Below are 17,397 nucleotides of genomic sequence, written 5' to 3'. Positions count from 1 at the left end.
CGGGATAAGGGTATACACAAGTAGCACACGGGGATATGCACGAGAGTGACGAGACTGGACGAACGAAATCGTGTTCGACTGAGAGGGGTATCAAAGGAAAGGAATGAGGGGCTTTCACATGACGACGCAGTCGTCCTTCTTGGCTTTTTGCGTTGCAATACCCTGCGCAGGACACAACCGGCGAGTGAGCAGGATTCCGTCAGAGATGTGGGTGTCGCAGGGAAGGACAGACCATCTCGGCAAAGGTAGCGGGCTTGTCTTGCGCAACCTGGATCGCCTGCGGCCTCACACTCCCGCTCGGTCGTGCCGATGAGCTCGGCGCAGGCGCGTCCGTGAGCTGATATCCCTGTGGCCGTCCGCCAGGCGCCGGCGATGGATACCGCTGCTGCGACTGGCGGAGCGGGTTGGGCGTGCCCGGCGGCGGCGGACCCATCATTGCTGCCGCCTCGACCTGCTTGAGCGTGTTACGGCGCCGGTGCGTGCTCGAAGGGTACGACGACGCCGAGTCCTGGCGGTGCGGGTACCCGCTCGGCGGGCGAGCGCCGTTCATCGGGCCGGAAGAGATGGACGCGGCAATCTTGTTGGCCGCGAGACGCTCGCGCTGCTCCTCCGAGCGGATCTTGGCCGCTGTGCGCTTGCGCACGAGCTTCTGGTTGACGTGCGCCTCGTGGTCCGTCCGGTTCAGCATGGTCGGATTCGACTGCTCGAGCGCCGCTAGCCGCTGCTTCGCGTCATCGTTGCCGTGACCAGCCGCCTGTAGAAGACCAATCTGTCAGTCAAGCGTCACTCGAGCGATACGTGGAGGGACAAAGGCGCACTCGGCTGTACCACCGCTTCGCCTTCTCGAGGTCAATCGGCCCGTTGATGCCGACCTCGTAGAAGTAGCCGCGCGCGAACTCTGCCGACGGGAGCTGGCGAGCTGCTGCCTTCTCGGCGAAAGTGACGGCGAGGCTCTCGTTCTTGTCAAAGTTGCCTTCGGATCCGCAGAGGTACCACTTTGACAGCGCTGTCGGTGCGGAGGGGTCAGCGCGGCTGCCTAGCCTCTGAACAATGCCCGCACGCACCCATGTCGGCCTCGACCTCGCCGTTCTGAGAAGCTGTAGGAAAAGCCGGCGTCAGCTACCTGGCCCCGGAGAGCGCAGGGAGGCGAACGCACCGAGCGCGTAGTACTGCACCGAAAGCAGCGGTTCGAAGAGGCATCCAAGCGTCGCATACTCGTAGGCAAAGCCCTGCAAAAGCAGCCTTCAGCTCGATGATCGCCTGGGGGAGGAAGGAAGCCCAACGCACCATCTTGTACTGCGCCGGCCCGAAGCAGAGGTACGCTGCGCGCTCGATGCGCCATTTGGCCTCGTCCATGTCAATTGGCACGAGGCTCTTATTCAGCTGCATCGAGGGCGAGTCGAATTCGCCGCTGAGAAGCATGCCGAGGATGTACGGAGCTGTTGATGCAAAGAGCGATGAGTATTGCTGTCTCCCCCAACCACCGCCAGGCTCGTTCAAGCTGGCACGACGAAGGGGGAGAGGAAACTCACGTTGCGGCGTATCGAGGTCTGCCGAGTCGGCGGCGCGCTTGAGCAGCCCGAGCGCTTTGGGGACATCCGCCTGCACGCCGATCTGGCCCAACAGGTACGCCATCGCGAGGCGGTACGTGCTCCCGCAGTCGCCCTTCTCGACGCCCTTCTCGTACGCGCCGACGGCGCGGCGGATGTCGCCAAAGTCTTCGTACGCGCGGCCGATGCGGAACCACGCCTTGACGTAGCCGGCATTGGCGGCCGCTTCAAAGTCGCGGAAGGACGACTTGGCGTCCTTGGAGCGGTACGACGGGAACGAGCCTGACGCGGAGAGATCGCCGCGGAGGTAGAGCGCGAGCGGAACCGGGTTGGCCGACGAAGCCGACGCGAGGATGTGCTTGAGCGCCTCGTCCGTCCAGCTGACGAGCACCGGGTCGGTGATGCGCGACGACTCGCCCGCCGCGGCTTGATGCCGCTCGATGAACTTGAGAACCTGCTTCGCCCATGCGACGCGCCTCTGCGGGTCGCCGCCGTACGCATTCGCCGTCTCGCGCATCGAAGCGAGCATCTTTTGCTGCAGTGCATTGTACCGTCAGCACAGGTGCAGGCGCGTCGGCACATCTACGGAGAAGTGAAGCGCACATCAGGCGGCGTAACGCTCAGCTTGTGCGGCGGGCCATCTTCGGGGTTGGCATAGTAATTCGGGCGTCCGTTCGTGCCCGTCGCGTACCCTCCCGGAGCAGGTGTCGCGCTGCCGAGGCTGAGCCCGTCAAAGCCGTTCTGGAGTGCGGCAAAGTCGGCAGACTGCATGCTCGCGACGCGCGGAGGGAAGCCGTTCTGCATGCTCGGCGCGGGGCTGCCCATCATGCTTGGAGGCGCGGGAGAGAGGTAGCCGCCGTTCATCTGCGGTGGCATGGGCGGAAGAGGCGGTTGGCCGGGGTAGTAGCCCGAGCCAGGCGGCGGAGGGGGAGGCATGGCGCCGTAGGGACCGGATGGCGGCGCAGCGTACGACGCAGGGCGACCGTGCATCGAGCCTGCGGGCGACTGGTAGCCGTTTGGCGGCGGCCCTCCCATCGAATAGCTGACGGGACGAGCAGGATGTCCTGAGCCCGGGTTCGACGGACCGCCGACTCCTTCGTACCCAGGTGCGCCGCCATACGGCGCACCTGGGTACGAGCCTGCAGGCGGCTGCGGAGGCATGGGCGGGAGGGGCGGCTGCGGGAACGAGTTGGGCTGGAGGGACGTCATGCTGGGAGGAGGATGGGGGGACGCGGTGCTGCCTCGGGCCCAGGCGTCTGCGGTCGAAGCGAGGCGCTCTGTCGGGATCGTCGAGGGCGGCGGCTGCGCTCTGGGAGCCGTCAGGGGGCTCGGCTGGTCGTACGGGGCGTTGATGGGCAGCGCGAACCCTTGGCGACAAGACACCGAACAAACAGTCAGCGCGGGCAGCTGGGGGGGGCGGAGAGGGGGCCAAACACACCGCTCATCGTCTACTTGACACTGTAGCTCCTCGCAGACTAGCACTCGAGCGGGGCGAGCGCGCAGGAAACGTGCGAGATGAGACGGACAACGGCGACGGCGCAGTCGCAGAGTGCACACTCGAGTGAGGGCAGGGAGTGCGAGGGCACTCGTGCAGAGTCTCGCAGGTAGCTGGCGGGCGTCGCGCGCGTGCACGCAGCAGGACGAGCGACGGACGGCGAGAGGTTCGGTGAGGAGATGCGAGCGCGGCGGTGCAGGGCTCTCGCGACTCGTCCGCACACCGTCTAGACGCACTCCAAAGGGTCCACCAGGCTCGTGATAGCCTTACAGCGCCACACCGGCGCACCCGCCCCTCTTCCAGGACTTCAGTCCGTGTCCATGTGGTCCTCGTCTTCCCCCTCCTCGCCCTCGCTCGCACCCTTCGCAACGCCCTTGGTCCGCCCCGCACGCCGCCTCACTTCGACCATCTCCTTCCGCGCCGTAGTGTTCGTGTCGCGCCCTTCACGCGCCTCGTCCTGCAGCAACGTCTCGGCAACTTCGCGCCGCTCGGCCTCCGCCTCCTTCGCAGCCTCTGCCTCTCGCTCTTCGGCCACTCGGCCCGCCGCGCTCGCCGGACGGGCAAAGGTCGCGCTGAGAGGCGAGGGCGCGAATTCTGACACGACGCGACGATGCCGCAGCTGGTCATGGCCGCCGAGTTGCGCCGAAGGACCCGCCGAGCCGCCGCGTTCTCGGCGAGGTGGATTGAAGTAGCCGCAGCGAGGGCAGCGGTACTCTGCAAACGCGGGCGTGCATCAGCGGATTCAGGATTGGTGAGCGAGAGAGAGCGACGCCGAAGCAGGCAAGCGCGACTCACGAACAGACTCGAACTCGTCCTTGAGCGCCAGGCCATTGTGCGCATAGCACTGCCCGCAGATGAGCGCGTAGCGGTTCATCGGATTCGAGTCCTCGGGCGAGACGCCGAGCAGCGCATCGGCGACCTTGTCCATGAGTGAGCGGGTGTGCGGAGTCGGCGGCGGAGGCGGAGGGAATGCAGGGTAGGGCATGCCCGCGGGGTTGGCGGGCGTGCCCGGTGCACCAGGAGTGCCGGGAGGAAAAGGCCGCTGCGGAGTGTTCTGTACCGAAGGCGGTGCGCCGGGCCGGACGGGAGTCGCGGGAGTGCCGGGGAAGGGGACGGGAGGCTTGTTGCCTGTCTTGACGGGCTGCTTCGCTGGTGTTGAGGGAGCAGAGCCAGGCTGTGCGAACATGAGGGGAGCACGTGAGCATGTTGAGCGGGCTGTGATCAGGATGGCGGAGAGAACGCACTCCCTTCTTGAGCGCCTCGTCGTACTTCTCCAGCAGGTCTCGCGTCGAGTAATACCCCGTCTTCTTCTTGATCTCCTCGACCTTGTCCTGCTTCTGCTTCACGAGCACCTTCAGCTCCTTCTCTGCAGGCGAAGGCAGCACGAAGTGTGAGCTGGGCAGGCGCATGAAGGGAGAGCGACAGGGGTGTCGCACCCTCCTTGTCCTGCTTGCGGTGATAGTACCATCGGGATCCACGCCTCGTGAAAATGATGCTGTTCGAACAGCGCCGTCAGCGGGTCTGCCAGGGAGAGACCAAAGGGACGAAGGTAACGCACGCGATCGGACCGAGGACAACCGGCGCCCCCTTGGCCAGCACGGCCGCGAGCGGGTCTCCGCCCGCTGTGCCAAGCACGCCAAAGTACCACAGAACGCTGTACAGGATCCAGAAGGCGAGGCCGTAGGTGATGAAGAGGGCGTTCGCGCGGCGCTCGCGGAGGCGGATCTGCTGCAGGCGGGCCTGGCGGGCGGCGATCTGCGTCTGCAGCTTGGCGAGGACGGTGTCATAGTCGGGCTCGCGAGGCTGTACATGCGGGACATGGGCACGAAGCAGAGGGAGTAGGCGGTGCAAGGTGATGTCAGGAGAGCGCGCAACTGCAGCGGAGCCATTGCGACGCACGCGACTGAAGAGTGCACCCATCTTGCGCTTCTCCTTATGCTCCGTCAAGCTGTATGACCTGCGAGAGGAGGATGACCGGGCGAGAGGTTGAGCGAATAGCGAATCCTCGCACCCAGCTTGCCCGCCCGCCGCTTCCACGTCGACCTGCGAGTAGTGCTGCTCGAGCCTGCACTGGCTTGCTTTCGCCGCCCAGACTGAGCGTGCAAATTAGGCCGAGCTTCCGCTGCCTTCTCGCCAACTCTCCGTTTCTCATCAGCTCCTGCATTCAACGAGTGCTGTGGGTCGTTCGGAGGCTTCTAGCGGCACGCAACCTGTTAGATACTGGTATGCGATTGCTAGCAGACTCCTGCGACGGCTTCAGAGTGTGAAAGGAGGCACGACAACCACAGTGTTCCGCTCGCATCTTGCTCGCGGTGCCGTATAGCTCTCTCATTGGCCAGCTCGCGGACGCGTGGAGGTCATCGACTTCTTTACGACTCTGCTGTCTGCGGGAGTAGGTTGTTGCGCTCGTGGGATGGACGCTGGATCAGGAAACATTGCTGCCGACTGTTGTGCCCAGCCCTCTACCGTTCTTTTTGTCGCAATCTTCGCACCGTTCGCGGTTCCTCCGTCTCCTTCGCATCGTCTGCGAGCAGCTGCTCCTCTGATTTGACCCGTGCGGGCGTTAGTGCTATGTTCATCTGCCTCCGAGTCTAGGACAAGGGCGCATCGCGGACGGACGTACCGAGTGTCCGTCGTTCTTGCATGAAGTACCACCGTGTTGCCAACTTCCCGACAGCCATGCTGCGGTTTGAAAGACATGAGACTCCTGGTGCGTTGCAGCGGCTCTCACAGCCTGAGAGAAGGCGCTGGGCTCACGCGACGCCGACGTAGATCATGACCTGCTTGCCAGCTCCGCCTGTGATGCCACCGTGACCCTTTCCAGTACGTTCTTTCGCGCGATCGTCTGCGTACTCGTCGTAGACCCAGCCCAGAAGCGCGAGGAAGAGGCTGAGGCGGATGAGCCATTTTGACGCGAGCTGTTCGCGGGCCTGCAGCGCCTTAAGCGCCTTTTTGTGCGCCTTGCTGGACGTCACAGGCGCCATTGTCGGTCCAGTATGTGTCCGATGAGCGAAACGGCGACGCTCGCTCCGCCCGACCTGCGACGCGTCCATCTCGCGGCGCAACGCAAGGCTAGCGCGCGTCATCAGGGCCGCTTCAGTTGCGACGCATCGGGCGCTGTGGGTCGACGGGGTCGCTTTTGCTCGCCTTTTCCTGCTCTGCTCTGCTCTGCTTCCATCGGTTCAATCGCTAGGTATGGCTCCGGACGCCAGCGCTACCACTCCGCCGTCTGCCGCCTCGCACGTGCAACGTGCTTACGTGGACGATACAAAGCGTCCACGCACCATCATCTTGTGGTCGCACCCGCGCTCATGCTCGACCATGTTCGAATGCATGCTGCTCAACCTCAAGGACGAGTTCCACGTCCTGCACGAGCCGATGGGCGAGTCGTACTACTTCTCGAAGGAGCGGGTGCACCGCCGCTTCAGCGAGGAGCAGTGCAAGGAGAGCGGGCACGAGCAGCACACATACGAGAAGGTGCGTCGGGCGTGTCTTCAGTCAAACTCGCCGGTGCTGATGCTTCGCAATTGCTTCCGCTCGCAGGCTTGGAGGGAGGTCTCTGAGCCGCATCCTACCCATCGCGTCTTCTCAAAGGACATGGCGTCGTACCTGATCGACCTGTCCAAGCCGCCGGGCACGGTCGCGCCGTCGTACAAGAATGCGCCGACGACGGCGAACAACCCGACCCTCATCCCGACCAACCTCCTCCTCCAGCCGCACATCCGCCACACCTTCCTCATCCGCCACCCGAAGCGCGCCGTGCCGTCGTACGAGCGCCTGTGCTACCCCGGCGCGCCAACCGGGTTCGACTATTTCGACCCTAGCGAAATGGGCTACAAGGAGTCGCGCCTGTTGTTCGACTTCATCAAGGCCGAGACGGGCGAGCCGCCGCTCATCGTCGAGGCCGAGGCGCTGCTCGCCAAGCCGAAAGAGGTCGCGGGCAGGTACTGTGCCGAGGTCGGCATTGATTTCCGTGAAGACATGCTTGAGTGGAGCAGCGAGACGCGCGAGCACTTGTGCGTGGCTTTTCCGTTTTCCCTACAAAGCCGAGCTGTAACTGATGGGGTACCGTCGGACTACAGCAAAAAGTGGCAGGGCTGGCACACCGACGCCGAGAAGAGCACTGGCGTTGGGCGGCAATCGTCTGAGGGCGATGCGGACAAGGACAAGAGGCCCAAGGAAGACAAGCCCCTCTCGCCCGAGCTGCAGAAGGTCGTCGAAGACAACATGGAGGACTACGAGTACTTGCGCTCGTTTGCACAGCGGTAGGCATCGCTTCCCCGTCGGACTCTCCAATAGACAGCTTCCGCATAGACAGACCCGTGTACATTCGGAGACAACGCAGAAGCCAAAAATGTGTATATGCAACCGATCGTCCTCCTGCCACCTCTCGCTTCGCTGATTGCGTCTGCTCACGGTCGAGCAAGTCTAGTGTCTGTTGCACGTCTACGCCCTACTCGGTCCTCCACCTCTTCCCAGCAACTGCAAACAACAGTGCGCCTGCCATCCCGACGACCCACCCGGGCACGACCGGCGCGACCCAGACCCTCCACCCGAGGACCCAAAAGTTGCTCAGCGGGAACGCCGCCTGCCCCGCTCCGCTCCGCACCACCGCAACCGGCGCTCGTTCGCTCGCCGCGTCCGCGCCATGCAGTGCGATGAAGCGCCGCTTGTCGCGCAGGCGGTGCAGCGCGATCTGCCGCAGGAGCAGCGTGTGGTATAGGACATCGAGGCCGGGCCCGACGACCGTCAACCACCCGAGCAGCCACCGAAGCCAGCGCACGCCGGAAAGCGCGTCGTATACCGGTGCGTGGGCGAGTGTGCTCGGGACGGTAGGCGCGAGAAGCGTGAGCGGGAGAAAAGGGTCGGCGGCCGCGGGTCGAGCGAGGCCGGCCAAATCAGCGGCTGGAGGGGACTTTGTTGACGTGCTCAGAGCACGAGCGATGCCTGTGCGGCTTCGGAAGCCGCCGGTGAGGAGGATGAGGGGCGCAGGCGAGGGGAGGGTGGACGATGGGAGAGTTGAGACGAGCCAGCGTGCTCGGCTGGAGAAGGCATCGAAGAATGCTTCTCGCAAAGCTGTTGAGGGCCGGACAGGCGAGTTGGGCGTAGCATTCATAAATTCTGGCGACGCAAATAAGTCAGCCAGCTGCGCGTGCATTCGCGGTCGGAGGTCGGCGAGGGCAAAGATGCGACCAGGCCTCCTCAAGCGATAGACACGCACCTGGATGTTCGTACGACCCGCCGCTGATCTCGATGAAGTCGATTCCGCCATGCTCGGCGATCCACTTTACGTTATCCAGCGCGTCTTGTTCCTGCGAGCGTCTCAGTTCAGCTTTCATGTCCGGTAGACGTGCTCAGGTCGGTGAAGCGCACTGTCAATCCTCCTTTCTGCCAGAGTGCAACGAACAGTTCAGTCGCTGCGGTCGGACTGAGCAGGAAGAGCGAACAGCGCACCACGTAGTCGGAGCTGCTGAGCTTGACACCCAGGCAGAAGCCCTTCTTTTGCGGCAATTCCAGTCTGATAGCATCAATGATGCGAAAGAGCAGCGTGAGGCGCTTTCGCGCTGAGCCGCCATAGTCGTCCGTCCTGCGGTTGACCTGTCGAACCCTCCAAAGATCAATCCCATTTCCGACCAAGAAGGGCTCAGGCAGTGCACCTTGGGGCTCATGAATTGCGCGAGCAAGTACCCGTGCGATGCATGCAGCTCGACGCCGTCCCACCCACTCTCGTGCGCGAGCCGCGCACCGGCGACAAACTGCTCGACGACGTTGTCGATCTCGCGCAGCGACATCTCGCGCGGAGTGCCCCACGCGAGCGCACTCGTCGCGCGCGCGAGCGGGCCCGTGCCCGTCTGGAGCGGGACGGCGGACGGCGCGAGCGCGGGCGAAGAGGGGCCGCGGCCGCAGAGGATGCGGGCGGATTGCCGGCCCGGGTGGTTCAGCTGGAGGAGGTTGAGGGGGGAAGGCTGAGAGCTGCTCGTTGCAGGGCGGGCGGAGCGCGCCCAGGAGGAAAAGGCGGCGAGGGATGCGGGAGAGACGGGAGAAGGCGGGACAACGATGTCGAGGGGAGTGCCGAGATGCCGCGGCGACACCTGGACGTTGCCTGGAGCCACACGTCTGAGTCAAGGAAGCTCTCGGACCGTAAAAGGAGAGGAAGGCACACCTGTAATGACCATACCCCACCCGCCTTCCGTCCAAACCTCGTATAGGGCCTCGTCCAGCTCGCTCGGCAGCCCCGTTCCCGGCGACAGCATCTCCTCCATAGCAGCCTGTGTGTCTTCCTGTCAGCCAAGGGCCGCAAAGGTAGCCGAGCCACCGATGGCAGGCCCATGTCGGGACGGGACGCACCTTGACGAGGCGATTCGGCAGGACGCGACCGCAGGGAAGCTTCACCGCCTGACTGAGGGCCGCGATCTGCTCCTTGTCTGACATGCTGACCATCGTGCAATCCGGCGAGAGCAGTGGGCAGGAGCGGCGAGGTGGATCGCCGGATGTCAATGAGGCGGAGGAATGCGCGACAATGCGGCCAGCGAAAGCGGTGCGAGTAGCGGAGTGGCACTGTCCAGAGTGACTCAGCGGGCTCCTGCCGTCTCTCGTCGCAGCAACAGCGAGCGTCGTGAGAGGGCAACGGGCAGAGGGTCGTGCACCGCCTCGTCGCCGCTTCACGACGATCACGATCCTGCTCGCAGCAACTCGCTGCTCCGTGTCGCGTGTGCGCAATCTCGTGCGTCTCTCTCGCGCATCTGCTCCGCGGGCCCCCCAAATTTCGGCACTGCTCAACCATCCCTTTTTCGTTTCTCGGCTGCTCTCGACGAAATCTACAGGTGCACCTTTGCGCCGTACCGCTCCGCAACCTTGATCGCATCGGCGACGACGCCCATGGCCGTGACGTCTGCGCCGGCGCCGGCGCCCTGGACGATGAGCGGGCGCTGCGCGTACCGCGCCGTGTGGAACGCGACAATGTTGTCCGAGCCCGAGAGCGCCGACGCGAAGGGGTGCGCGGCAGGGTACCTGTGTAGGTGTTGGGGCGGGGTGCTCAGATCAGCGCTGGGCCGGGATGGGAAGCGAGAATAGAGCGGAGAAAGAGGGGAAAGCGACGGGAACGCACTTTTCGAGGCCGCACTTGACGACGCCCGACTGGCGGTCGATGACGCCGACATACCGCAGGACCTTGCCCTCCTTCTCTGCCTCTGCGCGCAGCTGGTCAAACTCGGCATCGTGCTTGGGGAGCTTTTGTACAAACTCGTCGCCCGACGCGACCGATGCGAGCGCGGCGGGGATCAGCGTCTCGGTCGAGAGCGACGCGTAGCCCTCGGGGAGCGAGGGGAGCGCGGGGAGCGTCGAGGGGTTGATCGAGAGGATGCGCGAGAGGATCGTGAGCTTGCGCGCGACGTCCGAGCCAGAGAGGTCGTCGGCCGGGTGCGGCTCCTGCTCGGCGGCGCCGGGATAGGTAAACACTCGAGTCAGCTCGTCCGTAGCAGGAGAGAGACAGCACGAGATGGCGCACGGTGTAGCCGTTCTCCTTTGCAATCTTGACAATCTCGGAGAACTTGGGGCCTGCCGAGGGCGTGCCCGGGGTTGCGGGCTTGGAGAACTCGTTGAAGATGTACGACATGGTGCCGCTGAAGACGCCCTCGATCTTGGTCACCTCGTCGCCCGTCTTGAGGAGGTCGCGCAGCGTCGAGAGGATGGGCAACCCCGCGCCGACGGTCGCCTCGAGGTAGACGAGGCCCGCGCCGGGGGCCGACTGGGCGTCGACAATCTGCTTCCACAGCTCGCCCGACGACGAGAAGCCCTTCTTGTTGGGCGTGACGACCGAGAGGCCCGCGGCGATGGCGGCCGGGTACTGCTCGGTGACGGCGAGGTCCGACGTGCAGTCGATGAGGATCGTGTGCTTGTTCGACTCGCGCGCGGTCTGCGCGAGCGAGCGCACGAGCGCGGCCGGGTCGGCGGGCGCGTACGACGCGGCCGGGTGCGGGGACGAGGTCGGGAGCGGGGCGGACGAGGGCGGGAGGAGGGCGAGGAGGGCGCGGGCGTCGAGGGCGGGGGCGGCGGGCGAGAGGGCGAGCGTGTGGCGCGAGTTGGACAGGCTCACGATGCGGAACAGCGGCGCGAGGGCCGGGCTCGTGAGCTGCGCGACGACCTGCTTGCCGACGAGGCCCACGCCGATGATGGAGACGCAGATCGACACTGTGGGCGCGAGGAGGGGGATGAGCAGGGCCATCCTCGGTCTGGAACACTTTGTACGCACTGCTCAGAGCCGACGAGGAGAGTGGAGGAGAGCGAGAGCCGCGAGCACGCGAGTCTCCGTCTCATCAGTCAAGCCAAGGGTCAACTCGGACAACTCGCTCAGGGAGCGGGATGTGCGCCGCCATGGCACGCGTATGACTCTACAAGAAGAGTCACGAAGCTAGAGAGGCTGGGAGGCTGAACAGCTCGCGCGAACCGAGTGCAAACGAGCGACGAGGAAGATGCAATGCGCTAGCGATACACTACAGACCGAACGATGGCACCCGGACCCTCACGCCTTGCCCTGAGTGCCCTGCTCCTTGAACGCCTCTGCGAGCTGGAGGTAGTAGTGCCCGTCGAAGCCGTTGGGCCCAAAGAGGCCGCCGCGCTTCGAGTCGAACGACGGCTTGGTGTCGGCCATGGGCCAGTTGGTCGCCCGCGGGTCGACCTTGACCTCTTTCGAGACGTACGGCTTGAGCTGCGCACACAGGGACCCGGGCACGGTGAGTTTCTGGACTGGGTCGACGAGACGGGCGAGTTCGCCTTCTGCGGGCGAGGCACCAGTCTGCGCACTTCTCCGGCACGCCTCTGACCGCCTTGCTTCCTCGTGTAGAACTTCAGAGGAGAGATGACTCACGGTGGAGGCGTTGAGGGTGGTGGGGACGACAAAGGTGCGCATGCGCTCGGGCATGAGGATGTAGGGCGCCTTGCTCCCGGGTGAGTGGCGACCCTGGCGCTTGGGACCGAGGCCGGGCATCGAACCAGTACCTGCGCGTGCGCATCGTGGCAAGAATCGTCAGCTTGACAGCCTGTGGTCAGGGAGCGAGCGAGGCGAGCGCACCCTTGTAGAACTCCTTGTTGGCCTGCTTGGAGGACAGGGGTGCGCGCGAGGCCTTGCTGAGGGCAGCGAGAGATGCGCGCATGGTGGTCTAGCGCGGTGGGTGGAGCGGGGCAGAGGGAGGACCAGGCGGGGTCGAGGGGGTCGAGGTGAAGCAGTCGAATTGGCACTCGCGGGGTCCTACAATCGCTGAGCTGTGTGTTTATGAGGTGTCAGTCGCTGTGGATGCAAGTCTGCGTGGCCCCGAGCGTGTGTTGGTGCGAGAGGGCGGGAGCACCTTTTGAAGGGGACGAGGGTCGATGGCGGTGCGACGGCGTGAGACGCGGACTGGACGCAGTAGGGGCGCTCGTGGGTGTGCAGGTGGCAGAGTGCACGCTCCACTTGCTCGTGCGCTGCCTTGTCGGGGTGAGGACGGGGGGCGAGGGTGCTCCGCCTTCCGCGCCGAGTCTCGTCCGCCGCGTCCTCGTCTCTCCGTCACCCGCGCGCACTCGAGGCGCGAGCGAGCAGAGCAGAGCAGAGCACCGACGCAGTGCACAGCCTCGCACACCCGCGCTCCAGCCACCCGCGCCCTCGTCTCGCTCTTCCCCGCGTCGCCCATCCACGTCCCCTCCCCTCCTCCTCCCCCCCTCCGCCGCCATGTCGGGCCAGCGCGCGTTCGACTTTGAGGACGTCGAGGACCGCGACGGCGTCCGCCTCTCGTGGAACGTCTGGGCCGGGTCCCGCATCGAGGCCACCCGCACCGTCGTCCCCATCGGCGCCCTCTACACGCCCCTCAAGGACCGCCCCGACCTGCCCCCCGTCCTCTACGAGCCCGTCACCTGCAAGGCCCCCTGCCGCGCCATCCTCAACCCCTACTGCCAGATCGACGTCCGCGGCAAGCTCTGGATCTGCCCCTTCTGCCTCCAGCGCAACGCCTTCCCGCCCCACTACAAGGACATCTCGACCAGCAACCTCCCCGCCGAGCTCCTCCCCAAGTACACCACCATCGAGTACACCCTCTCGCGCCCCGCCCAGATCCCCCCCATCTTCCTCTTTGTCGTCGACCTCTGCCTCGACGACGACGACCTCAAGGCCCTCAAGGACGCCATCATCGTCTCGCTCAGCCTCCTCCCGCCCCATGCCCTCGTCGGCCTCATCACCTACGGCACCATGACCCAGGTCCACGAGCTCGGCTACTCGGACTGCCCCAAATCCTTCGTCTTCCGCGGCACAAAAGAGTACACGACAAAGTCCATCATGGAGATGCTCGGCCTCGCGCCCGCGACCCGCCAGGGCGGGCCCGCCGGCGGCGGGCCCGCGCCCAACGCGCCCCCGCCCGCCCTCTCGGGCGCCGCGCGCTTCCTCCTCCCCGTCCAGGACGTCGAGTTCAGCCTCACGGCCGTCCTCGAGAACCTCCAGAAGGACCCGTGGCCGGTCGCGAGCGACCGCCGCGCGCAGCGCTGCACCGGCGTCGCCATGAGCGTCGCCGTCGGCCTCCTCGAGACGTCGTTCCCCAACACGGGCGCCCGCATCATGCTCTTTGCCGGCGGGCCCGCCACCGAGGGCCCCGGCATGGTCGTCGGCACCGAGCTCCGCGAGCCCATCCGCTCCCACCACGACATTGAGCGCGACAACGTAAAGTACTTCAAGCGCGCGACCAAGGTGAGCCCGCGCATACTCCCTCGCAGACTATCCCTCTCCACCGCGATTGACCACGCTCTCTCCCCAACCCCCGCTCGCAGTTCTACGAGTCGCTCGCACGGCGGGCAGCGCAGAACGGGCACGCGATCGACCTCTTCATTGGGTGCCTCGACCAGGTCGGCCTGCTCGAGATGAAGTCGCTCGCCAACTCGACCAACGGCTACATGATCCTCGCCGACTCGTTCAACATGTCGCTCTTCAAGCAGTCGTTCCACCGCGTCTTTGCCAAGGACGACCAGGGCCACCTCCAGATGGGCTTCAACGCGACGTTCGACGTCCAGACGACCAAGGAGCTCAAGGTGTCGGGCCTCATCGGGCACGCCATCTCGGCCAACAAGAAGTCGGCGTGGGTCGGCGAGACCGAGATCGGCATCGGGCAGACGTCGGCGTGGAAGATCTGCTCCATCTCGCCGCGCACGGCCAACGCCGTCTACTTTGAAGTCGTGACGCCCGCGGGGCAGACGCTCGCGCCGGGCGCGCGCGGCATGATCCAGTTCGTGACGCACTACCAGCACGCGTCGGGGCAGTACCGCCTGCGCGTGACGACGATAGCGCGCAACTTTGCCGAGCCGGGCAACCCGGCTATCTCGGACAACTTTGACCAGGAGGCGGCCGCCGTCCTCATGGCGCGCATCGCCGTCTACAAGGCCGAGATCGACGACAGCCCCGACGTCCTCAGGTGGCTCGACCGCATGCTCATCCGCCTGTGCCAGAAGTTTGCAGAGTACCGCAAGGACGACCCCTCGAGCTTCCGCCTCAACGACAACTTCCTCGTCTACCCGCAGTTCAACTTCCACCTGCGCCGCAGCCAGTTCCTCCAGGTCTTCAACAACTCGCCGGACGAGACGGCCTACTACCGGTGCGCAGCTCGTCCTTCCCTTAGTTGGCGTCTGGTAGCTTATTCTGTACTCGCACCGCAGGCACATCCTCAACTCGGAGGACGTCAACAACTCGCTGATCATGATCCAGCCGACCCTGATGAGCTACGCGCTCGAGCAGCAGCCCGAGGCCGTCCTCCTCGACAGCGTCTCGATCCAGCCCGACCGCATCCTCCTCCTCGACTCGTACTTCCACATCCTCATCTTCCACGGCGACACGATCGCGCAGTGGCGCAAGGCGGGCTACCACGAGCAGGAAGGGTACGAGAACCTCGCCGAGCTCCTCGACGCGCCAAAGCACGACGCCCAGGACCTCCTCCTCGACCGCTTCCCCATCCCGCGCTACGTCGTCTGCGACCAGGGCGGCTCCCAGGCCCGCTTCCTCCTCTCCAAGCTCAACCCGTCGACCACCCACGTCAGCGGCGGAGGCGAGTGCTTTCGGTCTCTCTTCTGGGTCTGTGCCAGGTGCTGACCTTGCTCCGATCCGCAGGCTACGGCGTCGGCCAGGTCGTCCTCACCGACGACGTCTCGTTGCAGGTCTTGTGCGCCCCCTTTTTTCTGATCCCGAGATGCGGCGGACGCGCTGACCTTGAACCTCTCGCCAATTTCCCCCCGCGTGCAGCATGGTCGGTCGAGGCTCCAACTTGCCCTGTTTCACCGTTGACAAGCACTGACACTGCTTCCTTGCTGTCCGCAGGAGCACTTGAGGAAGTTGGCAGTCACGGGCAGTTCGTAGATGGTGTGTTTGTACAGCATGACGATGATGCCGTGCTGCGCGTCGGCCGACCCGCACGAGAGACTCGAGCTTCCTCCGAGGAATAACAACAGTGCTGCTCAGCTGTTTGTCTCACTCTACAGGGCCCAGCAAGCAAGAATCCGGGTAGAGCGAGCAAATGTTGCAGACAAGCTGTCTACTGCGCTCACTTCACATCCCGCCGGCCCCCGCGCATAATCGCTCGCGCATCCGCGCCTTTACCGCGCGCGAGACGTTCCACGCCGCGTCGAGCGCGTGCAGGCCGAGCTGCTGCGAGGCGCTGTCGCCCGCGTCGCCGAGCGAGAGCGCCGCGAGCGAGAGGTACGTGTGATACACGTCTGCGGGCGCGCCGCGTCAGCCACCTCACACGAGTCGAGGAAAGGGACGAGAGGGGAGACGCACCGGGTAGTGCGCCGGGCTCGCGCGCGATGCCGCCGTAGAGCGGGTGCTGGCACGAGAGGAGCCACGCTCGGTCGAGCGCGGGGTCGACGACTTGGTCGAGCGTGAGAGAGGGGTCGAGGGCCGGGAGAAGGAGCTGTGCGAGGCAGGTGACGCGTCAGAACAGCGGAAGTGAACCGTTGAGCGAGAGGAGCGCACGTGGATGGCGGCGATGGACCAGAAGCTGTAGCACGCGTCCGTCGGCTTGTTGGCCCGGCCCTGGAATCCAGCCCGCTCGCCCAGCTCGATGGGCACCTCATCGTCGTCTCCAGCGGCTGAACTGGCCTCGGACTGAGGCGGCGGAGGCGGCGGACGGACTTGCCGGCTGACGAGCCAGCGGAGCAGGTCGTGCGGGCGAGCGAGAGTCGATAGGCGGGAGGCGAGCGAGTAGGATGCGATGGCACAGTAGGTTGGTCCGGCTGAGAGATACGGCGTCAGTAGAGGTGGCGGGCTCGAGCGACAACAGACAGACCGTTTGCCTCCGACCCTGGTCGCTGGCCAAAGCCGCCTTCGTACCGCTGACGCAGGTTGCGCGAGTCAGTAAATCATCACCAGAGTTCTGTTGAACATCGAGCTCACTCGGCAGCTGTCGAGGAAAGCGAGTCCGCGGTCGACATCGATGAAGGTCCAGTCGTCGAGCATGGAGGCGACGGCAAAAGCTGAGTACGTGGAGCGCAGGTCGCCGGGCTCTTCACACTTGGGAAACTGAGCGAACCTGTAGTGAAAGCATGAGCCGCTAGCATTCAATTGACGCGCGCGAAACGACGCACGAGCCGTCTTCCTGCTGGCAGTCGCCGACAAAGCGGAGCAGCCCTGGTCGATCCAGCCTGGCATAGTCGTCGCCCAGGATTCCCAGCACGATGAGCGCGGTGTACGACTGGATTACGTGGGCCGTGTCGAGGTCGGCCGTGTCAGTCGAGGCGAGCGAGTCTGATCCGCGAAAGCCGCCCGTCGGGAGCTGCTGCTCGTAGACCCAGTCGCGGAAGCCTTGGATCTGTGTAGGCTTGAGGAGAACATCGAGAGCTGACTGGTCGGCGGTTGCGGCGGAAGAGACGGCGGTTGCTGGCAGGAGCGCGAGCGACGAGAGGCAGAAGTAGGCAAGCGTCATCCTGCGGGGGCGCGCTCTTTGTGAGCAGCCCTCAAGCAGCAAATCCTCCCCTGCACGGACCTGTTGTTGTCCTCTGCCTGGTACGGTGTCGGGAGGAACTTGGCGCAGCGCAGCGCGAACAGCGAGGTCTGTCTGGCGAGCAAGGCATCGCAGGCCGCGCTGCAACTCGCAGCTGGCTCTGGCATGGCAAACGTAGCGATCCGCAGGCAGCAAGAATGACCCGAGCGAACGGGTGAGCGTCAAGAGCAAGGTGGAGGGAGAGCCGACGCTCGCCGTGCTGAGTGCACCGCCTCGTTGGAGTTTCAGTCTCCGGGGAGCGTGCGCTGTATTCGGGGGCTGAGCAGCGCAGTGACTGGGACCGACTAGCCCTGCAAAAGGCCTGCAAGTGTCGCTGGCGCGCCGACGACATTGGGCCGACCCGCTCTCA

At 65.0% G+C, this 17,397-nt stretch overlaps 9 protein-coding genes across 9 annotated transcripts; 2 read left to right on the top strand and 7 right to left on the bottom strand.

Annotated features, from left to right (window-relative positions):
• Positions 1 to 114: 114 nt before the first annotated feature.
• On the bottom strand, positions 115 to 2,995 carry JCM10292_006901 (uncharacterized protein; the record flags this gene model as incomplete). Its single annotated transcript, XM_076647699.1, has 9 exons — positions 115 to 162; positions 233 to 754; positions 819 to 1,006; positions 1,065 to 1,097; positions 1,157 to 1,229; positions 1,288 to 1,439; positions 1,533 to 2,085; positions 2,154 to 2,917; positions 2,989 to 2,995. 9 exons carry the CDS (start codon positions 2,993 to 2,995, stop codon positions 115 to 117), a joined length of 2,340 nt encoding a protein of 779 aa, XP_076506869.1.
• Positions 2,996 to 3,352: 357 nt separating this feature from the next.
• On the bottom strand, positions 3,353 to 4,965 carry JCM10292_006900 (uncharacterized protein; the record flags this gene model as incomplete). Its single annotated transcript, XM_076647698.1, has 6 exons — positions 3,353 to 3,759; positions 3,841 to 4,219; positions 4,290 to 4,411; positions 4,482 to 4,540; positions 4,604 to 4,848; positions 4,945 to 4,965. The coding sequence occupies 6 exons, from the start codon at positions 4,963 to 4,965 to the stop codon at positions 3,353 to 3,355; spliced, it is 1,233 nt and encodes a 410-aa protein (XP_076506868.1).
• Positions 4,966 to 5,798: 833 nt separating this feature from the next.
• On the bottom strand, positions 5,799 to 6,029 carry JCM10292_006899 (uncharacterized protein; the record flags this gene model as incomplete). The annotated part of the gene is made up of 1 exon (XM_076647697.1): positions 5,799 to 6,029. The coding sequence occupies one exon, from the start codon at positions 6,027 to 6,029 to the stop codon at positions 5,799 to 5,801; it is 231 nt and encodes a 76-aa protein (XP_076506867.1).
• A 211-nt stretch (positions 6,030 to 6,240) lies between these two features.
• On the top strand, positions 6,241 to 7,314 carry JCM10292_006898 (uncharacterized protein; the record flags this gene model as incomplete). Its single annotated transcript, XM_076647696.1, has 3 exons — positions 6,241 to 6,522; positions 6,589 to 7,061; positions 7,128 to 7,314. 3 exons carry the CDS (start codon positions 6,241 to 6,243, stop codon positions 7,312 to 7,314), a joined length of 942 nt encoding a protein of 313 aa, XP_076506866.1.
• A 184-nt stretch (positions 7,315 to 7,498) lies between these two features.
• Positions 7,499 to 9,486, bottom strand: JCM10292_006897 (uncharacterized protein; the record flags this gene model as incomplete). Its single annotated transcript, XM_076647695.1, has 7 exons — positions 7,499 to 8,166; positions 8,267 to 8,357; positions 8,419 to 8,433; positions 8,500 to 8,643; positions 8,703 to 9,148; positions 9,209 to 9,314; positions 9,394 to 9,486. The coding sequence occupies 7 exons, from the start codon at positions 9,484 to 9,486 to the stop codon at positions 7,499 to 7,501; spliced, it is 1,563 nt and encodes a 520-aa protein (XP_076506865.1).
• A 377-nt stretch (positions 9,487 to 9,863) lies between these two features.
• On the bottom strand, positions 9,864 to 11,269 carry HOM6 (homoserine dehydrogenase; the record flags this gene model as incomplete). Its single annotated transcript, XM_076647694.1, has 3 exons — positions 9,864 to 10,056; positions 10,154 to 10,473; positions 10,553 to 11,269. 3 exons carry the CDS (start codon positions 11,267 to 11,269, stop codon positions 9,864 to 9,866), a joined length of 1,230 nt encoding a protein of 409 aa, XP_076506864.1.
• A 297-nt stretch (positions 11,270 to 11,566) lies between these two features.
• MRPL27 (mitochondrial 54S ribosomal protein mL41 MRPL27) lies at positions 11,567 to 12,197 on the bottom strand (the record flags this gene model as incomplete). The annotated part of the gene is made up of 3 exons (XM_076647693.1): positions 11,567 to 11,752; positions 11,912 to 12,042; positions 12,116 to 12,197. The coding sequence occupies 3 exons, from the start codon at positions 12,195 to 12,197 to the stop codon at positions 11,567 to 11,569; spliced, it is 399 nt and encodes a 132-aa protein (XP_076506863.1).
• Positions 12,198 to 12,748: 551 nt separating this feature from the next.
• SEC23 (GTPase-activating protein SEC23) lies at positions 12,749 to 15,406 on the top strand (the record flags this gene model as incomplete). Its single annotated transcript, XM_076647692.1, has 5 exons — positions 12,749 to 13,753; positions 13,834 to 14,651; positions 14,713 to 15,098; positions 15,161 to 15,207; positions 15,368 to 15,406. The coding sequence occupies 5 exons, from the start codon at positions 12,749 to 12,751 to the stop codon at positions 15,404 to 15,406; spliced, it is 2,295 nt and encodes a 764-aa protein (XP_076506862.1).
• Positions 15,407 to 15,595: 189 nt separating this feature from the next.
• Positions 15,596 to 17,155, bottom strand: JCM10292_006893 (uncharacterized protein; the record flags this gene model as incomplete). Its single annotated transcript, XM_076647691.1, has 7 exons — positions 15,596 to 15,762; positions 15,827 to 15,959; positions 16,022 to 16,281; positions 16,335 to 16,380; positions 16,442 to 16,577; positions 16,633 to 16,971; positions 17,031 to 17,155. The coding sequence occupies 7 exons, from the start codon at positions 17,153 to 17,155 to the stop codon at positions 15,596 to 15,598; spliced, it is 1,206 nt and encodes a 401-aa protein (XP_076506861.1).
• Between the last annotated feature and the right edge of the window lie 242 nt (positions 17,156 to 17,397).

The sequence above is a fragment of the Rhodotorula paludigena genome, assembly GCF_050403205.1.
Source record: "Rhodotorula paludigena JCM10292 DNA, Rt_paludigena_JCM10292v1_ctg10, whole genome shotgun sequence".
NCBI lineage: Eukaryota > Fungi > Basidiomycota > Microbotryomycetes > Sporidiobolales > Sporidiobolaceae > Rhodotorula > Rhodotorula paludigena.
This window is presented reverse-complemented; position numbering and strand designations above follow the sequence as displayed.